Here is a 15,955-nt window from a genome sequence, read left to right as displayed (position 1 = left end):
CTTTATTTTGAACATAATCTTAAATTTATCCCACCAAACACAATAATGAAATCTTCACAAAGGTGGTTCTACTTATTCATTTGAAGTTTATTATCTGGAGTCTCACTTTTTTCTGAAATATCTAAACTTTATGTCCGACATTGTCTTGAAAAATGAAAGATGGCTTTAAAAACGTATTTCTGCAAAAAGCAACTGTCTGCTGTCTGTCTTTCAAGGTAAATCACTGTGCACTCGGGTGACAAAGGTAGTATCACCTCTAAGCATCTACAGTTACATCAAACAAGTCCAATACTTCCTCCCACTCCCCAGTTCAGTTGGTTGTCCATTGTCTCAAACAAAAGAACTTGACACTTTGAATTGGAGCCTGTGATGGATCGCTTTTGAGGTCAGAAGCCTTTACCGGTATATTGGTTTCATCCCAGCCCAGCCGAGCTTCCAGCCTTGAATAGATGGTTGCAACTTGTGTGAAGACTAAAGCATTATTAGGCACAGACTCATAGAGCCATTGTGGGAAAGACGGTTTTGGGGACTGGCTGCTTTTAATATATATTTTTTAATGTCGATAAGATGGATTTTGTGCTTGATTTACATGCACTGTGGTCTCTATTTGTGCATCATATTTTTCATTTTCAGAAAGCAAAGGGTTGTTGCACTGAGAGGATGATTATGATCACAGCAAAACAATGTACATACATGGTATGGTGAAGGGCAGTAGGAGGCATACATTAATACAGATTCAGAGTTGTAAAACTGATAACATCAGCAAAATGAATAATCTCCCGGCAGGACTTGTGTCCCTGCACTAAACACAGTATTCTTCCAAAATCATGGGCTTTACCTGCCTGAAACTGAAAGAGTTCATTGTACCTGCACATGTATTATCATCTAACCAACATGAATATAACTCAATCCTGATACAGGACTCTAAGAATCACACAAAGGCGCCTCTATAATACTTATATCACTAACTTTATCACCATTGGCATTCCTTTGCATCATGAGGGATGCCTATCCCACAGGGCGAAAACAATGGTTATCAGATTTTTTTTTTATTCTAAGTTATTCCGGAATGCTGCTTAAATGGACCCTGAACCGCATCCTGTTTATTTATTTCACATTTGTCAGAGCATCATTTCAGTGACAAACCCAGCCCCAGCTTTCATATGTGTTGAATGTGAATATTTTTACATTTTTAGGCACACAAGTAACAATTTCCCAGAAACACGGATTCGTTCTTGTGATTATAGAAAATGTTCCACGTTACCTACAAACCCTCTTTAGACCAGCGCTGACTCTGGCTTTTTTTTCCATTTCCTATGCGCCCAACCGCCTCGCAGTAAAAAGGGTCAAGCGCCCAGTTAAAATACACAGTGTATAATTTTATAGATTTTTCCCAACGGGGCTCCTGGTGCCGGTGTCGAGACGACAATGCGCAAGCAGCAGTGCCGCACACAGATCAGTTTCATTCTTTGTCAGTTGTGAATAGGGGCGGAGGAAGCAAACTCATTACAATCCTATAAAAAGAAAGTATCCGAGATCATAAAACACCCGGCTGCGGGGCTAAGTGCTCACTCACAGACAGAGACAAAGTGGAAACCTCTTGTCAAGTTTCTCTCTGACCCTCAGAGCATCACCATTTTAACAGATTCTATTATTCACTGTTTCCCTTCTACACTGGGCTCTGTGTTTTCAGGTGGCTGTGTCGATGGCAGTCATTCTTCTGAATATCTGATTTTCAGGAACAAAAACTTGGCCTCATCACTACGACTCTTATTTTGTAGTCGGGCAAGCGTGACGCATGGACACTGTCAGAGCGCACACTTCTCGCTGAGAAACATCGTTCTTCTGCGCCCAAAGTTCAGGTTTTTCAAGTGATTTTGCCTCTTTTTTTTTTTTTTTTTTGATATTTCAGTATTTTTTTTTCTCAAGGATGCTTGTCTCTACATGGAATAGATGCTGTGTTTTGATGTTTCTCGTCGCTGCACTGAGGACGGGGACATCCCAGGTGTCTGAGGCGCGCCCGAAGGCGAACTCCATCAAGCCAGCTCTGTTGGAAGAGACACCCACACCCGCAACAAACGGGTCCGCCACTGTCCACAGCGGGATCACGAAGAAACATAACATCCTTGTGCAGGTAATTTGAATAATCTTGTATTACTGTGTACTAATGTTTACGCACAACCTGAAACTGGTTAGAAGTATAAGGGCCAGTGGAATCATTTATTATTAGTGGTCATAATAACTTGTAGTACTTACTTATTCTAATACAGCTGGCATCTTTTAAATTTTAATTCGATTATGAGTGTGATGTCCATGTACATAGTCGCGCGTAATTGTGCGTCACGTCTTGAGAACTGTGTCCGTGGAGTTTCTTGAGCTGAACAAGTAAAATAGCCTTATGCCATTAGAACAAAATCTCTCACGTGTGAATCGTTATTGGAAATTGCAGGGATTGGACCCCTCATAAACCCTAATTGCCGTTCAGACCTGACGCCACAGCCGGGTGCAGCGCACTTCCACAGTAAATCATTAATGCCAACAGAAATGTGAGAAAAAGTTAACACTTGGTGTAATTTTCTGTCTGGGTCTTAGTGTCATTAAAGTGGTCCAGACGCTTGCTGGGATTATGAGATTCTTACTGTGGGGCCTCTGAGGGATACTCTTACCAACCACTTAATACCCACTCAAAGAGTTATCAATTCCTTCTGTTTCAACAAAGTGCCATATTATTGTAGTTTGACAGCAAACGTGGGACCAAAAGATTTGGCTGCTTTCATCCTGGGAAACTTAAAAAAAAGTTGTGAACATCATGGGTAATTTTTAGCAAGTTGGGAATTAAGAAGTGGGAAATACACTAAATCATTTCTTAGAGAAGTGGATGTTTTAGTTTTAGCTTTTGAAAGGAGGTTGGAAAACTGATATCCGTGAAGAAAAGAAACATGACATGTCAGTCAAACATAAAAAACAACAAAACGACAAAAAGGCCTTCCTGAAATGTTGATTTACTGAAAAGATCACCACTAACTGTACGCTTTAAGTAAAAATGGAAGAGTATGATTATGTTGTTCTAAAAGATACTGTTGATGCCTCACAGTATGTTGCTGAGCAGTAGATGGCACTGCCACATCTCCACCACATCCCCCTCAGCAGACAGTCTGTGTATCAGCCCACTGAAACAGCTGATTACCCTTGTCCTTACTTTTGAAGCATTTTCATTCTGCTTGATGGACTTGCCCTCTAGATTTAACACTGACTTGTGTTTATACATTTGGCCGCCTCAACCGTCTGTAATATCACTTGCAGCAGCGATAGTGTTGGATATCAGTGGAGTACGTAGTGCTGAGAGCAGCGCTCTGACATCCAGCTCAGACAGAAGAAAATTATGGAAAAGCCACTTTCTCTTCTCTGCGGAGTGTGGAGATCCAACCTCAAGCAGCACTGCCAGACCTCAATTTGAACGCCTGCTTACATCTTTGCCATTGCAATAATCTGGAGCGGTTTGGAAGGGTGGACTGAGGGGAAACAATATATGTGTGCAGAGACCACCATACTGTTATAAAAGTAAAATGCCATTGTGGATGGTTAGGGTGTGCAAATGAAGATGGTTAATAGCATTTGTGGCAGGAGGGAGGTATATATGTATGTATGTGTGTGTGTGTGTGTGTGTGTGTGTGTTCTGGTTGCCAGGAGGTTTTCCAGAGTTGTAGAGTAACAGCTTCAGCTCTGCCCTGGCCAGATCGCGGCTTGACGCTGGCAGGCAAACGTCACTGACCTTCTGTCTCTCATCATACAGTGGCCATTTATGAGCAGAATAAATCAAAGATAACACGTCTGCCTCCACTGTGAGGTTGTAATGGCAGTGTGTGGCATAGATTTAGCTCAAGAGCGATTACATGCATACTTATTATCTTTCTTAATAGGTGTACAGCTCCGATTACAGCCTTGAAGCAAGCTGAATAACACAAAACAACATATTACTCAGTCATTCTCTCTTTTAAAGTGTTTCACAGCAGGCACCCCAAAATATTTTCATGTCCATCTGCATTTCTGAGGTGAATTACTGCTGATTAAGGCCTTGGTATTGGCCTTGGCCTTGGTGTAAGTGTGGAAAATGGGTATGCATCAACTCAAATTTCTCTTCATCTGCTTTATGGGAAACCTCAGTGCCAATATCCAGCAGGTAGATTTATGGTCAAGTTGTCATGCTGTTGAGTTTGTTACAATTGGTGAGGAATAGTTGGCGGATTATCACACCTCTGGAGAGTTTGCAGTGGGTTACGGATGGATGTGATTGTGAGCTTGCCAGTTATGTGAGTGAGAATCATAATAATTCACCACCATGTCCATTTTTCTCACTCAATTCTTTCTTTCTTTTTCTTTTTGCCTACTATCCCCTCTATAATCCGTAGTCAAACACGAGAACAGACATCATTTTTACACGGTGTGAGGCAGCTGTTTGGGGGCCTGATAAATCCCCTGACATTTAGAGAAAAGTGCAGAAAATTACAAAAATCTTCCAATAAACTGCCCTCATTGGCTTACTTTCAGATGCAGCAAATTATCGAGGGAGAGAGTCCAGCCACCCTGCGGAGACAAGCCGCTGAAGCAGGAAACAAGGGTGTAATTTGGTGTTTTATCCATCAGATTAGAAACGCTGGTTGAAGCCCTCGGTTATAGGAAGCATTTGACAGCTTAATGTGCTTTTATTTCCTGCAGCTGCTGACAACGTTTGGCGATAAGGGTTATATTAATCACTCAGAAACCAGGGTCAGGTTCTGGCTATCCCTTGGCGTTGAGTCAGCGCAAACTGCTGAGTGTTTTCCCCGTTGTCTCAGCCCTTTTCACATCAGCCTGACTGGAGTAAAACCGACAAAACCAAAACCTCTAAGACCTTGACAGCCGGCGCTCGTGGGTGGCACTGTTGGCTCCTTGGAAGGGAACCAACAGAAATGGATAGCACGGGCAGGCAGTGCTCACCACTGTAACCTCTGAACCCACAAGGGAACCGACAGCGTGGCTGCATTCATGCAGTACATGTCTGTAAAACATCAGCAGCCTTAACTAGTTGCTTTATTTAATTAAACACAGGGATCACTTTAACAGGCAATCTCTGAGGGCTCTGGCTATAAAAGTACAGCCACGTCTTTTCTCTCCCTGAGCCCTGCCTACCTCCTCCTCCCCAACCTAAAATGACTGTTTAGTGATCCTAATGAGCTGAGAAAGAGAGAGAAAAGGCAGCGAGAGGTGTGACTTCTTGTTAGCGCTCGGCTTCGTTTGTGCTTCGGCCCTCCTGTCCTGTGGCCTTTCCCAGTCTGTGTGTCCCTTGGGCACCGTGTGGGCCCTGCGCTGGAGCCATTAGGGGCCTCCTATTGCGACCTCTTTTACTTTAATTGGACCTGTTAATGGGAGAGGAGACCGGTGCACATCTCATTTCACAGGATTACACCTTTTAGAGCAACACACCTCCTAGATTTACCATCGAGAGCGTTCCCCTTGCCTTTGATAGTCTTTGAAGACAGTGCTCATGTGCGGTGACAGTGTGCCTTTCTTCGTGTCCGAGGAATAAGATCAACCCAGAATGTATACTTAACTTAAGGAGGGTCTAGTTTTTGGAGACTTTGGGTCCCTGCGCTCAAATGAGAAATGCCCATAAACACATGTGTTTTGAGTGATGAAAGACACAGAGCTGTGTTTGAAGACATGGTTTGTAAGAGTGACTTGTGCGCAGCCATCCCTATGTAATCTGATACTGGCTGTCTGTGCTTTCAGGGCATATGAAGTTTGTTTGTTCAGTGACATCGTTTATTTGACTCTGGCCCCTGCCAGAGGCCCCTGCCACTCATTAACACCATTCACAGTTTCAGGTTACGTGCTTGATCTCTGAAGGTCAAGTGCAATCATGACACGGAGCTCGAAAAGTGTGGATGTGGTACAAATGTGTGAAGAAGTCCTTGGCTTTAGGTTCATTGTGGGGTTTTTTTTTTGTTGCTTTTTGTTCCAGATAACTAATGCAAATACAGCATATATGAAATGCTCTACCTTGTTACTCATATAGAAATGGTAAAGGATTATTAAGGAGGGAGAGGGGGTCAGAAAAGGTGAGGGCAGACTTCTTTTCAAGGAGAGCAGGGAAGCATTATTTATATATTTTTTTCACCTTGAATTTTCACTCTGCCTTCCTTTGCAATATCATGAATAAGTACATAAAAATATATCGTTCTCATGTTCCATGGTTTATGCAGATACACTTTGTCACATGCAGAGAACAACAGCTCTGTCTCAGGCTTTATTAACGTGTTCGTTGCTGGCCCACGTCAGAAGTTTCATTGAGTTTAAATTGCCTCCTATTAAACATAAAACTATGTTGTTTGTCCATGACCTATGGAGCAACACCCAACGCCTGCATGTTTTTTCATCTGATGCTTTCCAAAATGGTTCCAAATCATTGTTGAAGAATAACTCTGTTTTATGATGTGACAATGCTATGGTTATGGTTTGGTTAGGTTTAGACACAAAATCGACCTGGTTTGGTTTAGTGACAAAAGCCCTTAAAATTAAAGTTGGGAAAACATTGATGTTTGGGTTAAAATGATCACTTAGTTCAGGTTAGGGGAACCTTTGTAGTCATAGTTACAATAATGAACACTTGGTTAAAGATAGGGAATGGTTGTGGTCATGTTAAAAAAAAAAGAAAAAACAATGCAAAGTTAACTGTCGGTTGGAAATGGGAAATAAACAATGGTTTCCTGTGTTAAAGTCTGATGTGTTGTTGACCATCCGCATGGACCTCCTGTGTGGACTTTGTCACTCTATAACGTCACCTTACTTTGTCCTTGTGTGTCTTAAATTGGGGTACATGGTTAAACAATTTAATACTTGTATATTATTGTGGGGGATGGTCAGTGGGAGGATTCAAAGACCCCATGAGTATTGCTGGGAAACGGCCTTGCTTTGTTTGCAAAGTGAAACCCCCCTCACTTTTCCAATTATTTTCATCCTGTCCCTAAATCTGAAACCCTCACACGCCAACTAAGCAGAAGAGACTTTATTTTTATGCAAATCATATCAGCACTTTGAAATGACTGTACAGAGATAAATAAGAGATCCTGAGACCAGGGGGGAGGGTTCAAAGCCCTGTATATCCTGTAGTAAATCCCTTGTAGATTGTTGCTCCCGCACATGTAAGTTTCCTCTTCAAAGTCACGGCGCTTTACCAGCACGAAAGCATCACGAGACAGGGCCAGGGGGCTTCCCTTATGGCTCTATGTCTGTCTCTGCCTTTATCGTCTCACCAGCATACCAAGAGAGGCTGCAGAGTACACAGTTCTCAGCCCACTTCCTGCGCAGGATCCAAGGCAGCGCTTTTATGTGCGAAAGCTGTCTAGGGAAAAATAAGGGAGCAACAGAAAAAAGATGTGAGATGAATGAGATGCATCCAAATGAAGCCCTGTCTCTCAGAAGTTACGAATAAGGCATTTTAAAACATGACAAGATAAGGCGAGATTATCTGCCGTGATTTGGGGGTCAGCCTTGTATCATTGGGTTTCAAAGGGCTGTCTTGTGGTTTGAGTCATGATGGAAGAGGTGAGCCCCGTTCTTCTTCTTCTTCTTCTAACCCCGACCCCCCCTGCCCCCACATGCGCGATGCACTGTAATCGATCCAAGCCAGAAACACAGATAGAAATCAGAGCAGGTAGTATGAAGTACTACAGCATGTGGCCGGGGCCATTTGTCATCATATTTAGATAACAGCACATTTTTTATGTCAGGGAAAAAAAACTCCCACTGCACTTTCTCGAACTTCTCTTCAGACCATATATTTCCAGCATTTCACCATCTCCTCAGCTGTGATTACACCAATAGTTCATGGCAATATTTCTCTGAATGAGCAGTCGACACTAAAACAGAAAAACCCAGTTGGATCATGAAAGTTAATTCTAGACCTTGGACATAGTAGCTTGACAAAACCTAAGAATTTTGGACTTTATTTTGGGGAAAATACTTATTGCTTTGTTGCCAAGGTCTAGATGAAAGGATCAATACTAATTTAACATGTGAGTGTTAAGTATGGAGTTGGAGCCAGGAGATGGTTAGCTTAGCTTAACAGCTTAGCTTAGAGGGGAAACAGGAGCAAGCAGTTAGCTAGTCTCTCTGCAAAAATACACCTATTGTACCAGCAATAAAGCTAATTCATATGTCGTAACCTTTTCCCCTATTTGTATCCATACACAAACAGAAATGTAAAGGAATAATTTGCTCTTTTACAGGGAGTTATTAATATAAGTTTTTCTTGGTGGGAACTTTGACTTTCCACAGTCATAGTGCTGGACAAATAAATTGTTCTGCACAAAATAGTTACATTATGTAAACCCGTCTGAAACTATTAATTCTAGTTTCTTTAATTTCTGATTATGTAGGGATAAACAAATAGGAAACTGACTTTGGAGAGGCCAAGGCTAACTGTTTCCCTCTGCTTCCAGTCGACAGGAGATTCTTCTTTCCATTTAACTCTCAAGTGAGCAAAAAAGAGACAAGACTTTCCCAAAATGTCAAACCATTTCTTTCAGATGTTTACTGTCAAAGAAAAGCTTGGATTTCAAGATTGCAATTCAGTGAAGTTTAATACTACACTTCCCATAAACTTGATAGCATCTTTATTAGACCCTACCTGCCTGGTAAATGGCCATGTCTATCAAACACCATGCCTTTTGTGTAAACTTTTTGTTAAAAAAAAAAAAGAAAAAAAAAGGCAGTCTCCAGCTCAAGCCAAGGTAACTTTAATGACATCACTCTGCCTATTTTCTCACACTTGACGGAGCTCCTCCAGAACCACAGAAGACATCATACAAGTGTTTTTACAGGCTAACCTGTGTAGTCCTCATAACCAATAAACTGATGGCGTAAAATCAGTGTGTTTCCCCTATAAAATAAGGCCTTTGAATATTCTGAGAACAGTTCTCAACATTGTACTAATTAAGAAATATTTGGAATCCATCAAACACCAGGGCTTTCTTACTTTCATCAACACATTAAGCATCTGCATCATGGCAATCTGTCATAATGATAGATGAGCATTCAGCCTAATATTCCTGCTCATTTTTCTACGACTATCATTGCCTCCATGTGTTTCCAGCCTGAGAAAGTCAGTATGGCATCCGTCCAACGAGTCTAATCTTGTTCACTTTCTGAAGCACGAGGACACCGAGCAACAACTTCTAATGTGCTGATATATTCATATGTTTGAGAGCTTATTGAAACATGTGGTGTACATTCGTGTTTGGAGTGATGCCTGGTCTTGTGCGCATGGCCTCCCCTCTCAGCTGACCTTCATACTCCAAATGGTGTTTGCTATTTATTGTGGCTATAATGATTTTGCTCTGATTTAAACGTCTTTCATGATCATTCGTATGTTTATTGTTCTATGTTTGTCAGTGGTAAGCCATACTAAATCAGATCTGTCAGTGCAGTGCCAACTGAATGTGGCTGGCCAGCCAAACATGTTGTTCTAATGTCAATCTTCACTGGACATGATTTACACTGTCAGAATTCATATCCGGCTCTTTTTCTTTTCTTTTTTTCTTTTCTTTCTACTAATCTGCATATTTGAATAGGTATAATATTGTGCAAATGTCTGACAACTCATCAACCCATCCATTGTAATAACGATACCCTGAAATCAAATTGAATAGCTTGAAATAAGATAAAGATGTTCAGCCATTGGAGGAAACATAGTTGCCTGACATTACTCCGACCCGAGCCCGAACCCGAGTATTGATGCAGCTGTTCGAAATGTCCCTCTCCTTTGATGAGTTCAGTGCAAATTCATGACATTATTTCATTTGTCTGAGGAGTTCATTTGATTCGTGATACAATTTATGTCAAGCTTCTTTGCTCCTGCTCCAAGTCCAATGGCGACAGGACTCGCATGTGCAAGGAATTATATCAAGACAGCCGTTCCAGTAAAACTTCCCATTGTAACACATTTGTTATGGAAAAAATGAGCTTGGTTTTAATTGTACTTTGCACAGTTGTGGACAGTGGATTTTATGTTTGTAAGGTGGTGGTTTTTCTATCGTGGTCATTTCAGTCCACTTACAGAAAAGACCTGAGGGTTGCTCATGTGCTTTTCTACAGTTACTACTATTACAATTGAAAATTTTAACAGCAACGTCTCTTTCCAGAACAAACTTCTCAAACAATGAGGAACCTGTTGGAAAACCTTTGATGAAAAACAAAGTGACTCCAACAGTAACTGGGATATCTTCTATTGCCTGGTTTTCCTGCTGAGGAAAAGATAAGAGATGAGATAAAATAACATATGATAGAATTTTCTTGGATTGAATACCTGCTCGACATAATGCAATGCAGGTTACGTAATGTACAATTTCTCAGTGTTTTTCTGGTTTTGTTTTCAATTCAACCAAAATTTTGCACAGCACTTCAACACAGCAATATTGCATATGAATTTAAGAACCGATGTGGACTAGAGGGAATAGACCCAGCACAGCCCTGAGAGATTCAGTTTGAGCAGTCTTGTCTTCAGGGGATAGAGTCTCCAAAGACCTATAAACAGGAACATAACATGCATTTTATTTGGCTTGTTAACTGTTTGCTATAATATGAATTTTGCAGCCTGAAATGCATGGTGCAACTGGTGGTGCATCGATTAGAAGGAAGGCTGGGATTATGTTAGTTCTGTGTGAGCATGTGTTTGCTGGGTGTTTCTTTCCTTTCACGGCAGTCCTTCTGCAATACAGCAATCTGATCATTTGGTAGAAATTCGGTGGATATTGATGTCCTTGTGTGGGAAGATACAGAATCTCCACCATCACAAATATGAGCCATTAAACAGCCATCCAAAGACTGGAGTAATTTCCCTTTAGAAACGTACATTTTAATGACATTAGATGTTGATTGTGAACTGCATGATTGATGTGTCCATCAGCCAGTCTGCAGCATCTTTCCAGAAAGTAGCATCCTGATATGTATCATTCTGAATGAGAACAGAATGAAACCACAGATGTCATTAAGAAAGCCATTCACATCTATATCACAGCCACATGTGTGTGTGTTTCATATAGTTTTATTTTCCTTAGGCCAATATATCAAAGTCAAATATCAAAGGCAGCATTTATTGCATTGATCAGAAAACCAGTAGTTGAGCTTTTGAATTAGTCCTGCTCATGTCTGTCAATGTAAAGCCACAAACGTCACACGAAACACAACTGCAACTTATGTCATGCACATAATCTGAGCAGGTGGGCGATGCAACTGCAACCACACTGTCGCCAATACACTCCTTCAAATGCACAATGTGGTAAGAGCTGTTCATACTGTGGATTTAAAAGGCTGATATCACTGAAATGATGCACTCCAACCACTCTTTTATGAAGATGAATGTGTGCCCGTGCCATGTAGTTTGTACTGTATGTTTTCACAGAGTGAGTAAAGGCATCTTTTCCTCAGCAGGTGTATCCATGCAGCAATGATAAGGAGTGCACTGTAGGCAGCTACTGCCACAGCCCTCAACAGGCTCCCTCTCGCTGCCTCACCTGCCGCAGGAGGAAGAAGCGCTGCCATCGAGACGCCATGTGCTGCCCTGGGAACCGCTGCAGCAACTGTATGTACCTGACACATGAACACACACACACACACACACACACAATTCCAGTTCATGTCAGTCTTAGTTATATTGTTACTGCAGGGTGCAATTTAGAAATTTGATTTCTTGTTTTATGCAAATAATCTGGGAAAAGTGACTTGTTGTAGGTCACTGAACAAATAGTACTACAGTATCTAGCCCAGAGACTGAGTGAAGGAGCCAATACATTTAAATAATGCTGAACACATGCCTTCAAACAGAAACCTGAACTATAGTTGCATTAAATTGATGCCCAGAGGTTCTGCTAAAATGCGCTTCTTTGCTTTAAGCTGACATAGCTGCACACAGTGACAGAGGTAACCTGCCTTCACAGTTACCTCTCCTAAAAAGTCCTGTTTCTGTTTTCATCTTTTCCTCTCTGCAGATATTTGTGTCCCCATCTCTGAGAGTGTGCTCTCACCTCACATCTCAGCATTAGATGAGCATAACAAACTCGCCACCAAAGACCACAACTGGAGGAAAAGTGGCAAAGCACATGCTAAGCATTCTCTGAAAGGTAAGATTTGCATATCTGTGGCGTAATGTTTAAAACATGTCCACCAGAAACCCTACCGTCTCTGAGCACTGTCACCTTTGTCTTTCTTCTCATCTCCTTTGCCGTCATCCTCACTAAACCCGGTCTGGATGGCTGAATCTTTCTGTTGTTCACTTTCTGCATGCCCTACAGAGTTCATGGGCGACGCCAGTCCACAAACTATGTTGATAATTACCCCTCTGCTCATATGTCAGTGTCTGGGAGCCCAAAGCACAGCATGGGGAGCCTAGAAGAAACCACAATGCCCCTGCTGTTTCTGCACCTACACAAACCCATGCAAACACTTTCCCTGACAGCGCATATAGTGTGGTGCACAAGTGAAAACCACAGAATGCAGATTTGGCACGATTATAGCTAATAACTCACCGAGCCCCCTGCTTTGCGTTCGTGTCACCTGATTTAAGGTAATGTAAGGGCCTATCCATAAAGCAATGCATTTAACGAGCCTCTTAAACCAACTCTAATGCACCTTCAAGACAGTAGGCTGTAAGACTAAAATCAATGTGAAAATAACACCACCACTTGATGTTGCTATAAATAAGGCCATTTCATTTTATTTGTGCTTGACTCACTCCCTCTCCTTAAACATTATTACTTTATAATGGCCTAACACGATTCGCTGCTTGAGAAAAATCCACCCAGGGAATCAGTGGTGTTAAAGCAGAGAACAAGCAGTCAAGGCTTAGCAGGCCATCGTGCTGATGGTTGGAACTTCATATTGAAATAACTAATCAGCAGAGTGTGGTTTTGTCAGGGATACAGGACGACTGGTTTGAATGATAAAGCAGCCTTTGGCAAGAAGTGATATACATTTAAATGTTTTCCACAGAAAAAAAAAAAACAAAAAAAAAACTGCATGACTAAATTGTACTAATTATGCATCCATCGGAGTAACACTGACCACCTGCCAAGAACATCAGACTCAGACCAGATGGGACTATATGGTTAATATACAGAATAAGCAAATTGTTTGCTTGATTTATGTCGAAAAGCTTCATGTGTTTCTTTGGTCTCTGACATGGCCACACATAATGCAATCTGAACTGAAATGTGAAGAAAGGGTTGCTAAACTTGTCCGTATGGAAAACATAACAGCTTAATGAACAGTGATTATACGTTTCCTTTTCTTTATTTAACTGAGGCACTATACAGCAAACTCCAAGATGCTGGAATGGTTTATAATTTCATGCGGGTCTTTTTATGTCTCTGATGAAGCATTTGTTTCTGTTTTTCCAAGTAGAGATATGCCAACTTGATATACAGTGTGGAGTTTGTTGTTGGCTGGTTCACCACTGATCAGTGCTGTTTCTTGTCTTCCTTTGTTAGGGCATGAGGGCGACCCTTGCCTGCGCTCATCTGACTGCTCGGAGGGCTACTGCTGTGCCCGCCATTTCTGGACCAAAATCTGCAAGCCGGTGCTGAGGCTGGGAGAGGTGTGCACCAAGCAGAGGAAGAAAGGCTCTCACGGCTTGGAAATCTTCCAGCGCTGTGACTGTGCCAAGGGCCTCTCCTGCAAGGTGTGGAAAGACGCCACCTCCTCGTCCAAGTCCAGGCTCCACATGTGCCAGAAGATCTGAAGCGGAGGCAGCTGCTGTCGGCATAGAGGCCTCTGTCTCCATCTGCCAGGGAAAGTTTTTTTAAAGGATGGGTTGTGGCTGTATTGAAAAGGAAAGGAGTAAGAGACAGAGACTAACAAGAGACAGAACAGACTGCGTGGGTTCAAGCTCGCTACTCAGCAAGCGCAGAGCGAATGGGGAATGCTTTAATGTGTTTGCTGTGAGTGGTCCATCCCTGCACCCACATACAAACACGCACCACCACCACACGCACACATACACCTCACAGCTTTGTGAGATCAATGAGCTCACGGTGTGTTTGCTCACAAATACAGCAAACATTTTACACAAACATTTTGATGACATTCAGGGAGCCACAGAGTTAGCCAGTAGATGCTGTGAGAGGTGTGGACCTTTTCTAGATAGAGCGGCAGCAGACGTAGCAGTCTTTTCATCATGCTTCAACTTATATTAATAATAAGACAAGTAGAATATTTACATAGAAGCCATATTTTTTACTGCACAGCACATTCTTTACCAAAGTCCAAAATCCATTTGTATAAAAGATCAGATGTGTTTCACTACTGGATCTGAATTTTGCCATGATGCGTTGTCTGCTTTGTTAAATTTCAGTATCATATTGTTTGCTTTAAGTCTTGAAGAATTCAGCTATTACTATGCGAGACATTAACAACCAGTAACGATGTCCAGACCCCATAAATACCGGTTATATCATATGAGGAACTAATTGCATACACTGTTCACTCCAGAGCTTGACTTGTGCGAAGAATTAAAGAACATTTACATTAGAGTGATGAGTTTCATCTGGGGCATTAGCTCCTCGCCCGATTTTTAGCCACAAGAAGAGAGATAAAGTATTGTGTCCGTTGTGGGAACCTTGTTTGATCTGTCAGATACAGCTGCAATCTATTGTGATACAACTGCGTGGGTTAAAACGGTTTGCGCTGAGGTAGTGCTCTGCTGCAGACTTAGTGGTTCCGATACTAGACAGAGGATGGTTCTGCTTTTCCAATCACATGAACAGGATTCAAGGATACGATGGAAGTGCAATTTTTTCCGTTTACAAAGCCAGTAGGAATGTAGACGTGAGGAGATTGATTAGAGTTACAAAAATGCTCCATAAACCTGATGTTTTCAAAAAGAATCGCAGTTCGAATCAGCATTTTTGTGGATGGCACACGGCCTTGCATATTTTTCTGTTATTTCAAATATGACGGTATACTTTCTTCTCTGTTCAGTTTCCTGTTGTACTGGAGGTGAAGCAATGCTTTTGTCAGTACCACGCCTTTAAACAACCAGTACCTACATAGTCCATGTAATTTCACATTTGCCTCCTTTTGCTTTAATGTTTTTAGAGCATCAAATACACATATTTTGTAACCATTTAAAAATACCAATAAGCTCTTATATTGTAAATAGACTGGAAACAATGAAAATGTATTTAAGAATCAATGTATATCATGTACATATAATAAAAGTATGAATCTTAAACATTACAGCAAAATGATCTAGGTGAGAAGAGTATAAAGGGATGAGACAGGACAAGCACAGTTGGGCAAAATAATGTAGTAATGATAAAAGCTGTGTTTATAGAGAAGAGGGGAAAGGCATAGATAGCTTTGACTGATATTACAGACTAGATGCATCGGAAGGATAGTTCCTAAAAGAAATAAAAAGCACATTAATTTCCAAATAGTTTGTGTAAATGGTGTGTAAATGGTCTCAAGATTTATATCCCATTAAATATTGTTTGTGTGAATACTTCCCATTGATTTCTTTTGCGTATTTACAATGATGAATGAATAAAAGAATGTATTTTGTATCACTGGCTACACAGGACTTGTTATTTCTCATTGGATTGCTTCTTCTGTTGAGTTTTAAGACAGGTGAGATGAAAAATTAGATTACATTATTAATTTTGTTACCATTTACAGTAATGAAATGAAAATGATATAAGTTAACTAAGTAACAGAACAGGGCTTCTTTCAGACATACAAAACGTCAATTATAAATTGCTCATTCAAAAAGCATCAGTTGCTCCGCCTGCTTCTTTGCATAACATCAACGTTAAAGCCGCTAAAAACTTGATTTCAGATCTTGAAGGTGCCCTGTTATGTTTACGTGTCATAAACGAGTTGAATGAATGCATTTCCTTTTTGAAGAGTTTGAAACCTGTGTTGT

At 41.2% G+C, this 15,955-nt stretch overlaps 1 protein-coding gene across 2 annotated transcripts; it reads left to right on the top strand.

The window, feature by feature from the left end:
- The first annotated feature begins 1,524 nt into the window (after positions 1-1,524).
- On the top strand, positions 1,525-15,604 carry dkk2 (dickkopf WNT signaling pathway inhibitor 2). 2 transcript variants are annotated; one of them, XM_056368446.1, is made up of 4 exons: positions 1,525-2,134; positions 11,470-11,620; positions 12,027-12,158; positions 13,524-15,604. In XM_056368446.1, exons 1-4 carry the CDS (start codon positions 1,931-1,933, stop codon positions 13,772-13,774), a joined length of 738 nt encoding a protein of 245 aa, XP_056224421.1. In that variant the 5' UTR covers positions 1,525-1,930; the 3' UTR covers positions 13,775-15,604. The 2 variants fall into 2 exon arrangements, with proteins under 2 accessions (XP_056224421.1, XP_056224413.1); XM_056368438.1 differs by having other exon boundaries at positions 1,528-2,134; positions 11,467-11,620.
- The last annotated feature ends 351 nt before the right edge of the window (positions 15,605-15,955 follow it).

The sequence above is a fragment of the Seriola aureovittata genome, chromosome 3 (assembly GCF_021018895.1).
Source record: "Seriola aureovittata isolate HTS-2021-v1 ecotype China chromosome 3, ASM2101889v1, whole genome shotgun sequence".
NCBI classification, from domain to species: Eukaryota; Metazoa; Chordata; class Actinopteri; order Carangiformes; family Carangidae; genus Seriola; species Seriola aureovittata.
The sequence above is the reverse complement of the archived record's forward strand: the minus strand, read 5'-3'. Positions and strand labels throughout refer to the sequence as shown.

Bases quoted from the DNA above. Each gene is read 5' to 3' on its own strand.
- dkk2 (XM_056368438.1), top strand. From the start codon at position 1,931: ATGCTTGTCTCTACATGGAATAGATGCTGTGTTTTGATGTTTCTCGTC. The intron at 2,135-11,466 runs GTAATTTGAATA...TCTTTTCCTCAG, and splicing joins AACATAACATCCTTGTGCAG to CAGGTGTATCCATGCAGCAA. The intron at 12,159-13,523 runs GTAAGATTTGCA...TTCCTTTGTTAG, and splicing joins TGCTAAGCATTCTCTGAAAG to GGCATGAGGGCGACCCTTGC.